The 11,802-nt window shown below is 36.4% G+C and overlaps 1 protein-coding gene across 1 annotated transcript; it reads left to right on the forward strand.

Annotated features, from left to right (window-relative positions):
• The first annotated feature begins 94 nt into the window (after window positions 1-94).
• On the forward strand, window positions 95-11,579 carry LOC109244519 (DNA repair helicase XPB1). Its single transcript, XM_019411621.1, has 20 exons — window positions 95-240; window positions 366-409; window positions 516-588; window positions 1,045-1,213; window positions 1,307-1,529; window positions 1,644-1,700; window positions 1,889-2,032; window positions 2,789-2,869; window positions 4,032-4,119; window positions 5,918-6,255; window positions 6,926-7,001; window positions 7,093-7,286; window positions 8,369-8,532; window positions 8,641-8,713; window positions 9,114-9,227; window positions 10,428-10,508; window positions 10,621-10,680; window positions 10,786-10,869; window positions 10,974-11,116; window positions 11,276-11,579. The coding sequence occupies exons 1-20, from the start codon at window positions 225-227 to the stop codon at window positions 11,361-11,363; spliced, it is 2,310 nt and encodes a 769-aa protein (XP_019267166.1). The 5' UTR covers window positions 95-224; the 3' UTR covers window positions 11,364-11,579.
• The last annotated feature ends 223 nt before the right edge of the window (window positions 11,580-11,802 follow it).

Below are 11,802 nucleotides of genomic sequence, written 5' to 3' on the forward strand. Positions count from 1 at the left end.
GTTTGGCTGTAATATTTTAATAGATCAGGGGTTAAACTAAAAAAAAACTGAAAAGTTTTCTTATTTCCAGTAAGTATAAAGTATAAACTATTTCATAGGAGAAATCACACTAAACTATCTTGCCAATTTGCCTCAAAACCGCCATTACTGTAACAAAGAGAAAAGAGGCTCTCAAGAGCTCATATTTTTTTGGGATTCAATAAGCAAATTGACCCTCTCGCAAAATGGGTCACGGACATGGTATTTGCATTCAAAGATTTTAACTTTTTTACATCATTAACAAAAAAAAAAAAAATCCCCAAAAATTAGTAAAATTTTTTGGAAAACAATTTGATGAAATTATGTCTATTATTGAATGAATTCAGGTGATAAAGGTCGACCCAGCAAAAAGATCAAGTTTTCTTCTAAGGTTCTTCAGTTTCCCAGCTAGTTTCATGTCTTATTTGCTGTTTTATTAAGTAAAAATAAAGATTGTATTTTTATTACTAATTTTTTATATCTTTGTGATGATGAAGGAGGATTATCGGTCTTCAGCTGCCGACGATGATCAGTACTACCCAGAAGAAGGCGGTGATGATTTTCAAGATGGTATTACTCTACCTTTATTAATAGAGGCGGATCCCGAATATAAACACACTAGAACATACATGTGTAAAGAACATATAAAGAATCATTTAAAAAATATGAGTATGTGTTCTATGCACTTATGGTGCAAAAAGTGTTTACATAATGAGGTGACTTATTAGGTAATTACATATAAATCTCTTGTAAAGTATTAATTGGTAATCTGATAGAAATGGTATCTAACCTGGTATTACAGTTCAAATTCACTAATAGTGTAAAAAATCATTACACTGTCGGTGTTTATAACTTAAATCCATTAGTTTTATGTACGCTTTAAGAGCTGCACTCATTGCCTTTTAAATGCTCAAGGTGCTTTTGCGATGCTTTATAGTGTTATACTTGGTGATGCTTTAGTAGGATAAATTTGTGTCATGTTTCAACTCAATTGATGTGGAAGTTTTGAATGACTTTTATATTTAGGCGAGAGGGAAGGGAAGAAGATGGATTTCACTAAACTGGAACTCAAACCCGATCATGCCAATCGCCCATTGTGGGCTTGTGCTGATGGAAGAATTTTCCTTGAGACCTTCTCTCCGCTATATAAACAAGCCTATGATTTTCTCATTGCCATTGCTGAGCCTGTTTGCAGGTACCTTTTGTGTGGTCGATGATATACATTCTACGTTTTTGTTTGTTTGTGGATGTTTGGAGAGGGTTAACGGAATTGCTTTTATTTTTGTAGGCCAGAGTCGATGCATGAGTACAACTTGACGCCTCACTCGTTGTATGCAGCTGTGTCAGTTGGTCTTGAGACTGAAACTATAATAGCCGTGTTGAACAAATTGTCAAAGACCAAGCTTCCCAAGGAGATGATTGATTTCATTCATGCTTCTACTGCTAATTACGGGAAAGTGAAGCTCGTACTTAAGAAGAATCGGTATTTTGTAGAATCTCCATTTCCTGAGGCAAGATAATTAGCTATAGTAACAATGATTTAACTTGAGATATCTCTTGAACTATAAGGTTCACCATGGATTGCCTATAGTAACAATTGATTCATTTGATGTGATTATTTCTAGGTGTTGAAAAGACTGCTCAGTGATGAAGCCATAGCAAAGGCTAGAATTTCCTCTGAGGTTTGTGTTCAATGTGATTGAGTTGCTTGTTTGCTGTCTGTAATGGTTATCAAGAATTTGGCTGCACTGTCTAAGACTTGTGAGGCAGAATCACGGAAGAAAAACCCCCTAACTTTGTTTTGATGCTTTGTATCTCTGTTACAAGTAGATATTACCAAGTGAATTTTAATTGTCTTTTTGGGTTGTAGGGGATGCAAGGAAGGGATGGTTTCACTGTAAGCAAATCCGTAAATGAAATTGAAGGTAGACATGATGAGTTGATAAATGAAGCAGATCTGGCAGCGGCAGCTGAAGAAAAAGAAACTCATGCATTTGAAATAGACCCTGCTCAGGTAATAACTAATGCTTTGTGGCAAGGTGGTCTCGTCTTACACTCTTTTTGGCTGAGGTGGGGGTGTTTGGTGTCAGATGCCGCATTGAAATAAGTTGCAGCATTTGCATGAAATAACTAAACGCTGAATATTCTAATTCTCATGCAGTTCTCCAAATTCACTTGTTCTTTGAATTCGTTTGGTTTCCAGTTTCTTATGTCAAATAAGCATATCCAGATGTAAGCACAACCGTCGTTACACCTATAAAGGATGTTTATTCGCTTGTCTCTCTTTTGCTGTTCCCTTTACTTAGTATGTGGCTGTCTAATTTTGGAGCTACAATTTGCAATAAAGTATGATGTGGGGATTTAGATACTGTTAGATATGAGCTGAGTTGACACCAGTTCTGATACCGTTTTATATTGATTCTCTAGCAGTATGAGTAGGTGGTGGTTTGACTAGTCAATTGGTTAACAGTTAATCTAGGACTAGACACTAATGCAACAGTTTATTTCACTACTTATTAATTAGCGTTACTTGAAGACCTTCTAATAGAGATATGCCTTCTCTGTGCTCATTTTCGCATTGTGTTCTCCACTTAGAAATTTGTGCTTCAGTATCATCCAAATATCTTCTTAGATGGCTTCAATTGCCCAATGGAGTTGCTGTATCTCGTTGTGTGGAGATTTTGCTTCCTGGTGTAGGGAACATGTTTGTGTGTGAACACACTTCAACTTTACTTAGAAATTGACGGTTTACCAATTTGTTTATGGACAGGTGGAAAATGTCAAGCAGCGGTGTCTGCCTAATGCTTTGAATTATCCCATGATGGAGGAGTATGACTTCAGGAATGATACAGTGAGTTGCTTCTTCCTTTTCTTTTTTGGCATCAGTGTGGAGCAGTGCACAGTGAGTAATTTAGCTGAGGGAGAATCTTTCCTACTGTAAATATTGGAATCAGAGTTGAATATGAGTAGTTTTGTCTGAAGGAACCCCTTTGTTTTGTTGTACGTGTAACACCATGAGATCACATTGTTCTATTTTTACCCCCTTTGTACATTTATAGGTTACTAATATGCCTAGAAGAATAAAAATGCAATAACTAGATTATCAACAGAAACTTCTGTTTTCAACTAGACACTTGCCAGAGGAGCTTGCAAAAATGGGATGGTCGTAGTTGCTAAAAGGACCTGGTATTTTGGCTAATATTGAACCTAATGGGAGGGTCCTCCAGAGGGGTCCACCTTCAGATTTCACTAGGTATATACTGTCGACATGGTCTGTTTGACACAGCTTATGTGATGCTCTTTCTGTTTTGTCACGTTCCAAAATATTTGACACAATTCTAGTGTTATTCAGCTTTTAAGAATTTAAATTCATTGCACATAAGGGTGTGATGTAGTAGTCAATGATGTGGGTGCAAACTTTGGAGATCATGGTTCAAATCCAAGTAGGGACAAAAAAAATTTAGTGATCTCTTCTCATCTTCTAAGACTTGGTTGAGACAATTATCTGGTACATGTGCTAGTGGGAGGTAGCAGGTACCCGGTGGACTAGTTGAGGTGCGCGTAAGCTGGCCCGAAAACCGCCGTTATATAAAAAGAAAGAAAGAATTTTAATTATTACACCGTTCACATTTTAACTTTTATGTGATGTTTCTCTCTTTTCAACCACAATTTAATATTTCAATCCATTATCATTAGTATATTTTATGAGTCAAATTAACATCTTAAATTTTGTGGCTAGTCAAACATCGTTACATAAAATGTAATGGAGGGCAGTACTGGACAACTAGGCTTTTGGGGTTTTTAGGTGAGTGTAGATGAAATGAATAAGTTGCTTGCTGTAGTAACTAAAATGGTGTGTGACTAATATTGCAGCATGTGATTCGAGAGCCATTTTCGTGATCCGTAGAGACCAATCAAACTTTTGATCTTGAGTATGAGAAGATTGAGTAATAAATTATCTTGCATCAAGCAATGGCTAAGTAAGTCTGCTTAATGGCCACTGTAAATTGCAGGTTAATCCTGATCTTGACATGGAGTTGAAGCCTCAAGCACAGCCACGGCCGTATCAAGAGAAGAGTCTTAGTAAGATGTTTGGAAATGGTAAGGATGTAGAGACCAAATTTTACCTAGCAAAGGACTTATTTTTTATGCTTGGTGCTTCCTTCTTGTTTTGTTTTGTTTTGTTGTCAATGGATTTTGTTTGCTAAAACTTGATATGTGCTCTTCTGTTCCCTTATTTTTCTTAGTATTAACTTAACATAGTGATTATGCTTGTGTGTATTCCTTTTTGAGTTTCGTCCTTTTCGATAATAAATTACTTTTTTTGATTGCCCAAAAATAGGTAGTTTAAGTGATTTTTAAGTTGATAAAAAATAGAAGGTTGGGGTTGGCATGATGTATTTTGAGATTATAATATAATTTTCAGGTTTCTTGCTAAGTAAATGGGAGAAGACAAAGCATGCACATTTCTCTCTGATTGTCTTTATCAGCTCAATCCTGCTTGTAGTAGACACTAGACAAATAGTTTTCTATGTTTAACAGCAGATTGATGGAGAGTTTCCAATGATAGTTACATTCTTTTATGTTGCAGAAGTAGTAGATATAAACATTTCTCTCAAAGCATCTAGGACGTTGGGAATATGTTAATAGAAAGTTGTTGCATAAACCCCAATTACGTACCGCTTCAAGACGTCAAAAGTAAAAAATATGCGGATCAGGGTAAATAGAAGCAATGGTGAACTGGTCAAATCAAGACAGAAATATTTTAGCTTTGAGAGGCCTTGATTCGTTAAGGGTAAACTAGTGTTATTTTAGCTGTTTCTTGCTGGTAAAATTGGTTATTGCATAAAACAGCCAAAACGGTGCAAAGTTTATTTTTCACTTCAACGACGCAAAGAAGTTTCAATGAGGGTTGCTAACCTTAAGTAGAAAGCATTTTGATGTGAGAAGTGATTCTTCATTAAAGCCATTGATTTGGCGTTTTGGGTGGATTCTTGTTTCAATCTGATTCGTAACCAATATTCTAATGTGGAGTTAAATGTTTCTTTTGCAATCCAGCCAGCCACCATTTGAGTTATAGGTCTGCCCAGGAATTCCTTGTTTTTCTACTGCACATTATAGGCTAGTGAAAACCAATTTGTTGTACATCAAGTTCAGTGATATCTACTCTCACGCACAGGCACACACGGAAATATAGTGAGTGGGATAATTTAGGAGTGAAGATGTAGTTGTTAAAAAGGTAAATAAAGGATTCTGGGGGAAGATTGATTATTGTCACAGTATATTGGAGTCTTAACCTTCACACAGTGAGAAACACAGTCATGCCACAGTTATGATAAAAGAATGCTCAATAGAACTAAGTGTTGGTTGGTGCATTGGTTAAATGGCAGGTGGAGCGTTGGCCATAGTGTTTTCCTTACCCAAAAAAAGAAGAATGCTCAATAGAAAGATATAAAGATGTGAGAAAGCTGCATCTTTGTGCTTGCAAATATGATATCTGGTTTTGTTCGAGTGTGTGCATTGTTATAACAGGGAGAATTAAGGTGTCAGTTTCATTATTTAGCCTACTACTGTTAGTTTTAATGTAGAACTTCATTTAACAAAAAGTTGTGAATCAGAAGGGAAATCATTGTGTAAATATTCTTAGCATAGGGTCCATTGCCCTTGTCGCTTTCTTGCTATTTTTGTTTGGCATGTGTTTCCTGAAGGGGGGATGGCTGGGTAATTATAGGTAATGACTAATGAAAGTTGGACATCTTTCTTGATATTGATCTTTTCAATGGACCCACATCTAAATTTCTTTGGTGAGGGATTTTAAGATGTTTATAGTTTTTGGGTGTTCCAAGAATTAGATGTAATCCAATTGCCTCATCGGTTAAATTTATGTTAAATACTTCAGGAAGAGCAAGATCTGGTATTATTGTGCTACCTTGTGGTGCCGGAAAGTCTTTAGTAGGTGTCTCTGCAGCAAGCAGAATAAAAAAGAGCTGCCTTTGTTTAGCAACAAATGCTGTGTCTGTGGATCAATGGGCTTTCCAGTTTAAGTTGTGGTCTACTATCCGAGAAGAGCATATATGTCGTTTCACTTCTGACAGCAAAGAAAGATTCCGTGGAAATGCTGGTGTGGTGGTGACAACGTATAACATGGTTGCTTTTGGTGGCAAACGTTCTGAAGAATCTGAGAAGATCATTGAAGAAATAAGAAATAGAGAATGGGGTTTGCTCCTCATGGACGAGGTAAATGCTTTGTCTTGCAATATTTCAAATTTTGCCTTACAAATAGGCATCTAATATAGAGAAAATACTATGTCTTTTGAGGTTGATGCAAAACAATCATTTATTTTGAAAACTATCCTTAATGTAGAATTTTCATATCTGCTATGTTGCAGTTTATGAAAACTTATATAATCTGTGTGGAGTGTGTGTGGGGGTTTGGGGGAGGGGGTATATTTACAGAAGAAATTAGCTATTTAGTATTTGTTGGTTTAGTTTCCCATTTCCTTCAACTCTTGTGCTCAGTTGTTACCAATATTTAATGGACAATTTAATTTTATATCTTCTTGATGCCTTTTGAATGAAACATGTTACTTCATAAAAACATAGTAATAAATAATGGTCAATTTCGTCTCACTATTTTCTTTTATTTGGAATTACTAGTGATTGCTGATATGTCAACACTGATTTATTCTACTATGATATATCTGCATTTATTTGAATGTTTAAAATATTATTTTCACTCTATGTTAGTGCTATGTTCAACACAAGAAATTAGTTTTTCTTTTTTTTTTTAAATTTTATATTCTGGTTTAGTACAAAAATTTCTCCTTAACTGTGGATAGATATTAAAGGTAAAGTTTGAATTTATATTGGCATAAATATAGTGGTCTTTTCCTTGGTATTTATGTAGGTGCATGTGGTTCCTGCACATATGTTTCGAAAGGTCATTAGTATCACGAAATCACACTGCAAACTTGGGCTTACTGGTACGTATTTCAAAAAGAGAGTTCTTGCAAATTGCTATGGTAATTTTCTTTGGTATTTCACAAATCTAATGGACTATTGGCTTATTAACAGCTACGCTTGTCAGAGAAGACGAGAGAATTACAGATTTAAACTTTCTTATTGGTCCCAAGTTGTATGAAGCCAATTGGTTGGATTTAGTGAAAGGAGGATTTATTGCAAATGTGCAATGTGCTGAGGTTTGGTGTCCAATGACTAAGGAGTTCTTTGCTGAATATCTGAAAAAAGAAAATTCAAAGAAGCGACAAGTATGTTCTCTTTTGTAACTGTTCCATGCTTAATGCTTAGAATAATGTTTGATGAATTTACATAATGACTTATTCATTTATTTCATTGAGGAACACAGTTTGGACCTTAGAATATAAGTAGATTTTGGCATTTGTTTTTGTGACAGGTCTGTTAAAATGGATAGCAACTTGTGGGACAGTGTAATGAGATATCTTACTGCTGTGAAAACATCATAATTTCACTATTTATGTTACGTGATTGTGTGTAAATCTGTGAATATGAAGGGTTAGTCCTGACAGAATGACCTTGTTCTATCAAAGATTCTGTGAACCAAAACAATGAACTGACCTTGAGTGGAACGAGCCTAGAAGATGAATGAGTACTAAAATTTTCTTGTTCTATCCTCTCCTGACTTCTTGTATTGCCCATATTTTTAAAATCTAAATTTGGCAGTCTCTATTTCTGTTTTTTCGAGTAAGTGGGAATTATATATGAGATTTCTGTGTTGTACTCCACAGAGACGAGTCTCCTGTACTTCCATATAAGCTGGAGTTACATGAGAGATTGAATGTCTCGTCTGCAGGCAAAAGTGTCAGAAGTAATAGATTTGAACTAGTTAACTGCCACAATTACTGACCAGCATTTTCGAGTTCATCCCCCCCCCTGCTCTTTTCCCGTTTGGTAAAACCTGTCCTCAAAACCCCCTGCCCAGGAGGCAACTATGGTCCTTTTCCAGTTTGCTCCCTTGGTGACTTTAACTACCAACCTCTTGATTTGAAATTCGAGTGCTCTTGTAACTTGATCTACCTCACTTGTCTTTCCATGTTCACTTCTTAAAGCATTTACCATCAGAACTCCAGCAGAAGGTACTGAGATGGTCCTTGGCCTGTGGAATGGGACTTGCTATTTCCAACTTTTAATATGTCCCATACGTGGATATTGTGATATGATGGTTTTATCATTCACTATTTCTCTTTTGTAAAATCATGTTTGTTTGACTTCTGTAAGACAAATTTTCATTAATATTCTTGAGTTCACCTCCCTTCCTTTTGGCATATTGTTACTATTCTTCTTTAACTCTTATAACCATGTGTTGTTCCAGGCACTTTATGTGATGAACCCAAACAAGTTCAGGGCTTGCGAGTTTCTAATCCGTTTTCATGAGCAGCAGCGTGGGGACAAGATAATTGTATTTGCGGACAATCTTTTTGCGCTTACCGAGTATGCGATGAAGCTTCGCAAGCCTATGATCTATGGTGCTACCAGGTTTACACAAGATGTCATATCAAAGATTTATTATTTCGCTATTTTAGATTCCTTTTTGTTGTTTCGTCATTTAACATGTCTTAATGGGCAATTTATCTTGCTATGCAGCCATGTTGAAAGAACAAAAATTCTTGAGGCATTTAAAACAAGCAAGGAAGTTAATACCGTATTCCTATCCAAGGTATTGTCTTCAAGCAGATTTTTATATCACCAGTTATGCCGGAGCGTCAAAATATTGCTTGATTTGATGATAATGGCTTGATTATGGACTTGGGGACCAAATATTGCTCGCAGTCTTTCTTACATATGCGTGCGTGTGCATATATATGTTGTATGCATGTTTTTGTGTGTATTCTTCAAGATCTGTAGACGTTTGCATCTGTACTTGTGCGGAGTCATGAATCTCAAATTTGTAATGCCATATTTCATTTGCATTTTGCTTGTTTTCAGTTAAAAACACAGTCTTTTGCTACCTATGCATAAGTGTTACATTCAAAGTTATTCTTAACTTTCTCACAATAATAGTTACATTCCAAGTTTTTCTTTTGGGTATATGATGTGATTTCTGCTTTTATTTACAGGTCGGTGATAACTCCATTGATATTCCTGAGGCAAATGTTATAATACAAATTTCGTCACATGCTGGTTCAAGACGACAAGAAGCTCAACGTCTAGGGCGTATTCTTAGGGCCAAGGTTTGTCTGTTTTCTCGTTCAGAATTGCCTCCCTTGATTCTTATTTCAGATGCTAAAATTATGATACCTGATAAACTCTCTAGTGAGTGATGCTCCAGGTAAATCCTTTGTACAAACAACAAGGTTATCATTGGGTTCACTATGAATTTGACCAAAAGATGGTAGTCGTCTTCAGGGTTTTCAAAGGGTTTTTCGTAAGCAATGTCGACATTTAAAGACGTGAACAAATGAATAAATCACAGTAACGACATCATATTATTTATTATCACCTTACTTTTTACGAGGGGAGAAGGTGGTTTCAATTCTGTTCCTGTATCCTTCTTTAACAAAAGAGGCTTAAAATTTTGCAAACGCACGCATCCAGGTCGAGATCAAATCCCCAACCTCTATTAGGCAAGTGCGGTGCTTGACCGGTGGACACTTTATATTATCAGTACCAACTTTCTTTGCATATTATTTATATGTATACATAGTAAAAAATCGCTTCACTTAAGTTGTATCCGTCCCTGGTCTTCTTCATCCTTTATCGGTGGCTATTAATAGTGTTGGACAATGCGTGAACCTTCCAGTGATGCTAGCTCCTTTAGATGGAAGTTCCTCCTGATATGCTGAGCATTATGGAATCTGTACTTGGCTCACAGACTATTCTATGAACGTCTCTATGCAAGAGGATAAACAAAAAAGCTACTTCCATGGTCTTAAACATAAAGAGTCCAAATAACTTATTTAGTGGATGTCCAAATGGACTTGTGGTTGAAAATGCCTGCATTTCTGCGAAAGAAGCATTTAGTAAGTCGGAATTTCTTAATACTGCTAACTTTATCACACCTACTGGTTTTAAGCATCTCAATCAAGTATCTTTTGGGCGGTCTTATCTTTTGTGGAAATTTATTCGGCATAAACTTGCCAGTGAGAGTCAAAAGGGAATTGTAAATTTGAAGTTAAGCTTGCTTACTCTAGGGAAATGCGTGTGTGTAATCAATATCTGACCTCTGGTAATTTCAAGATCTGATATCTAGATGGGCTGCAACCTTTTCTACACAACATGTGAACTGTTGTTAGTCCTAGTCTAAATTATCACTCTGAATATTGAATCCCCTTGGTTTCTTTGGGTGTTCACTTTTTTTCTTTTTTGAAAATTCTGCCTCCACGACTGATGTTTCCAATCAACCAGTCTTTAATTCATTGTTGGGTTGACAGGGGCGCCAGCAAGATAGGGTGGCAGGAGGTAAAGAGGAGTATAATGCATTCTTTTACTCCCTTGTGTCAACAGATACCCAGGTGCAGAATCTTTTCCTGTTTGCTAGTTTCTGTTGGTTATGATATCTTAATACTCTTATTTGGTAATGACAATTTTAGTAGAGTATGACCTTATTAGCATGTTCAAATGCAGGAAATGTACTACTCAACCAAAAGGCAGCAGTTCTTGATTGATCAAGGTTATAGCTTTAAGGTACTGGCTTTTGGCAAAGCCACTGATAGCATACATGTTGTTCCACCTTTTCATCTGGATACAACAATCGTTCATAGTTGCTGTTCTGACCTGTTCTTGTATTAGGTGATCACAAGCTTGCCGCCTCCTGATTCTGGGCCTGAGTTAAGCTATCATCGTCTTGATGAGCAGCTTCAACTTCTTGGAAAGGTTCTACTTTCTTCTTTTTCTATACATCAAGTAAAGAGTTTTTTCTTTCTGTACTTTACTTCAAAGATGTTGCCAACTCACGTGTTCTTTACCTTCACCTATAGGTATTGAATGCTGGCGATGATGCGGTAGGCTTGGAGCAGCTAGACGAAGACGCAGATGATATAGCTCTTCAAAAAGCCCGTCGCTACGTGGGTTCTATGAGTGCCATGTCAGGAGCAAAAGGGATGGTTTATATGGAGTACAAGTATGGTTTTTGTTTTTTACTTGAATGGATGCTTTATTTACTTGTCTTTGCCATATTGGTTGGTGAGAGTTGGAGATTTGCTACAAATGCAGATTATGAAATGCAAATTTCAGTGTAGAAAAATTCTTTTGACACTAACTACCTGTATGTCCAATGCAGTACTGGAAAGAAGCAAGGAGGCCTTATTAAAAGCAAGCCTAAAGATCCAACCAAGAGACATCAGTTGTTCAAAAAACGCTTTGGTTGATTCATCCATGAGGTTTTCGGATATACTTTCTCCATTTACTTGTTATCTATTTGTGTACCAGTTCACCAAAGCAACCAGGCAACCACTTGTTTAGTACTTCAGGAAGAAAGGTAGGTACATGAGACATGGATATGAATGTGACAAACATACAAATATTTATAAAATTAAATTCAAAAACCACTCTTTATTTGGTTATTACTTAGATTATATTTTTGATTCTAGCCGTAATGATCATAGATTCTGTTTTCATTTTTTAAGCGAATGCTCATCAATTTCACTTTAATCTCAAACTTGTTAGGGGTGGTCAAATGAGTCCTTCATTTCCATTCTGCTTTATCTGGTCAAACTTGTAGGAGCCTTGGTGTAACTGGGAAAGTTGTTGCCATGTGATCGGGTTAGAGGATGTTTCCCTAGTCATGGAAACAGCATCTTGCATAAA

The sequence above is a fragment of the Nicotiana attenuata genome, unplaced genomic scaffold, assembly GCF_001879085.1.
Source record: "Nicotiana attenuata strain UT unplaced genomic scaffold, NIATTr2, whole genome shotgun sequence".
In the NCBI taxonomy this organism is placed as follows: Eukaryota; Viridiplantae; Streptophyta; class Magnoliopsida; order Solanales; family Solanaceae; genus Nicotiana; species Nicotiana attenuata.

Excerpts from the sequence above, each read along its gene's own strand:
- LOC109244519 (XM_019411621.1), top strand. Across the intron at positions 8,533-8,640 it reads ATGATCTATGGTGCTACCAG|CCATGTTGAAAGAACAAAAA; the intron begins GTTTACACAAGA and ends CTTGCTATGCAG. Across the intron at positions 10,870-10,973 it reads AGCTTCAACTTCTTGGAAAG|GTATTGAATGCTGGCGATGA; the intron begins GTTCTACTTTCT and ends CTTCACCTATAG.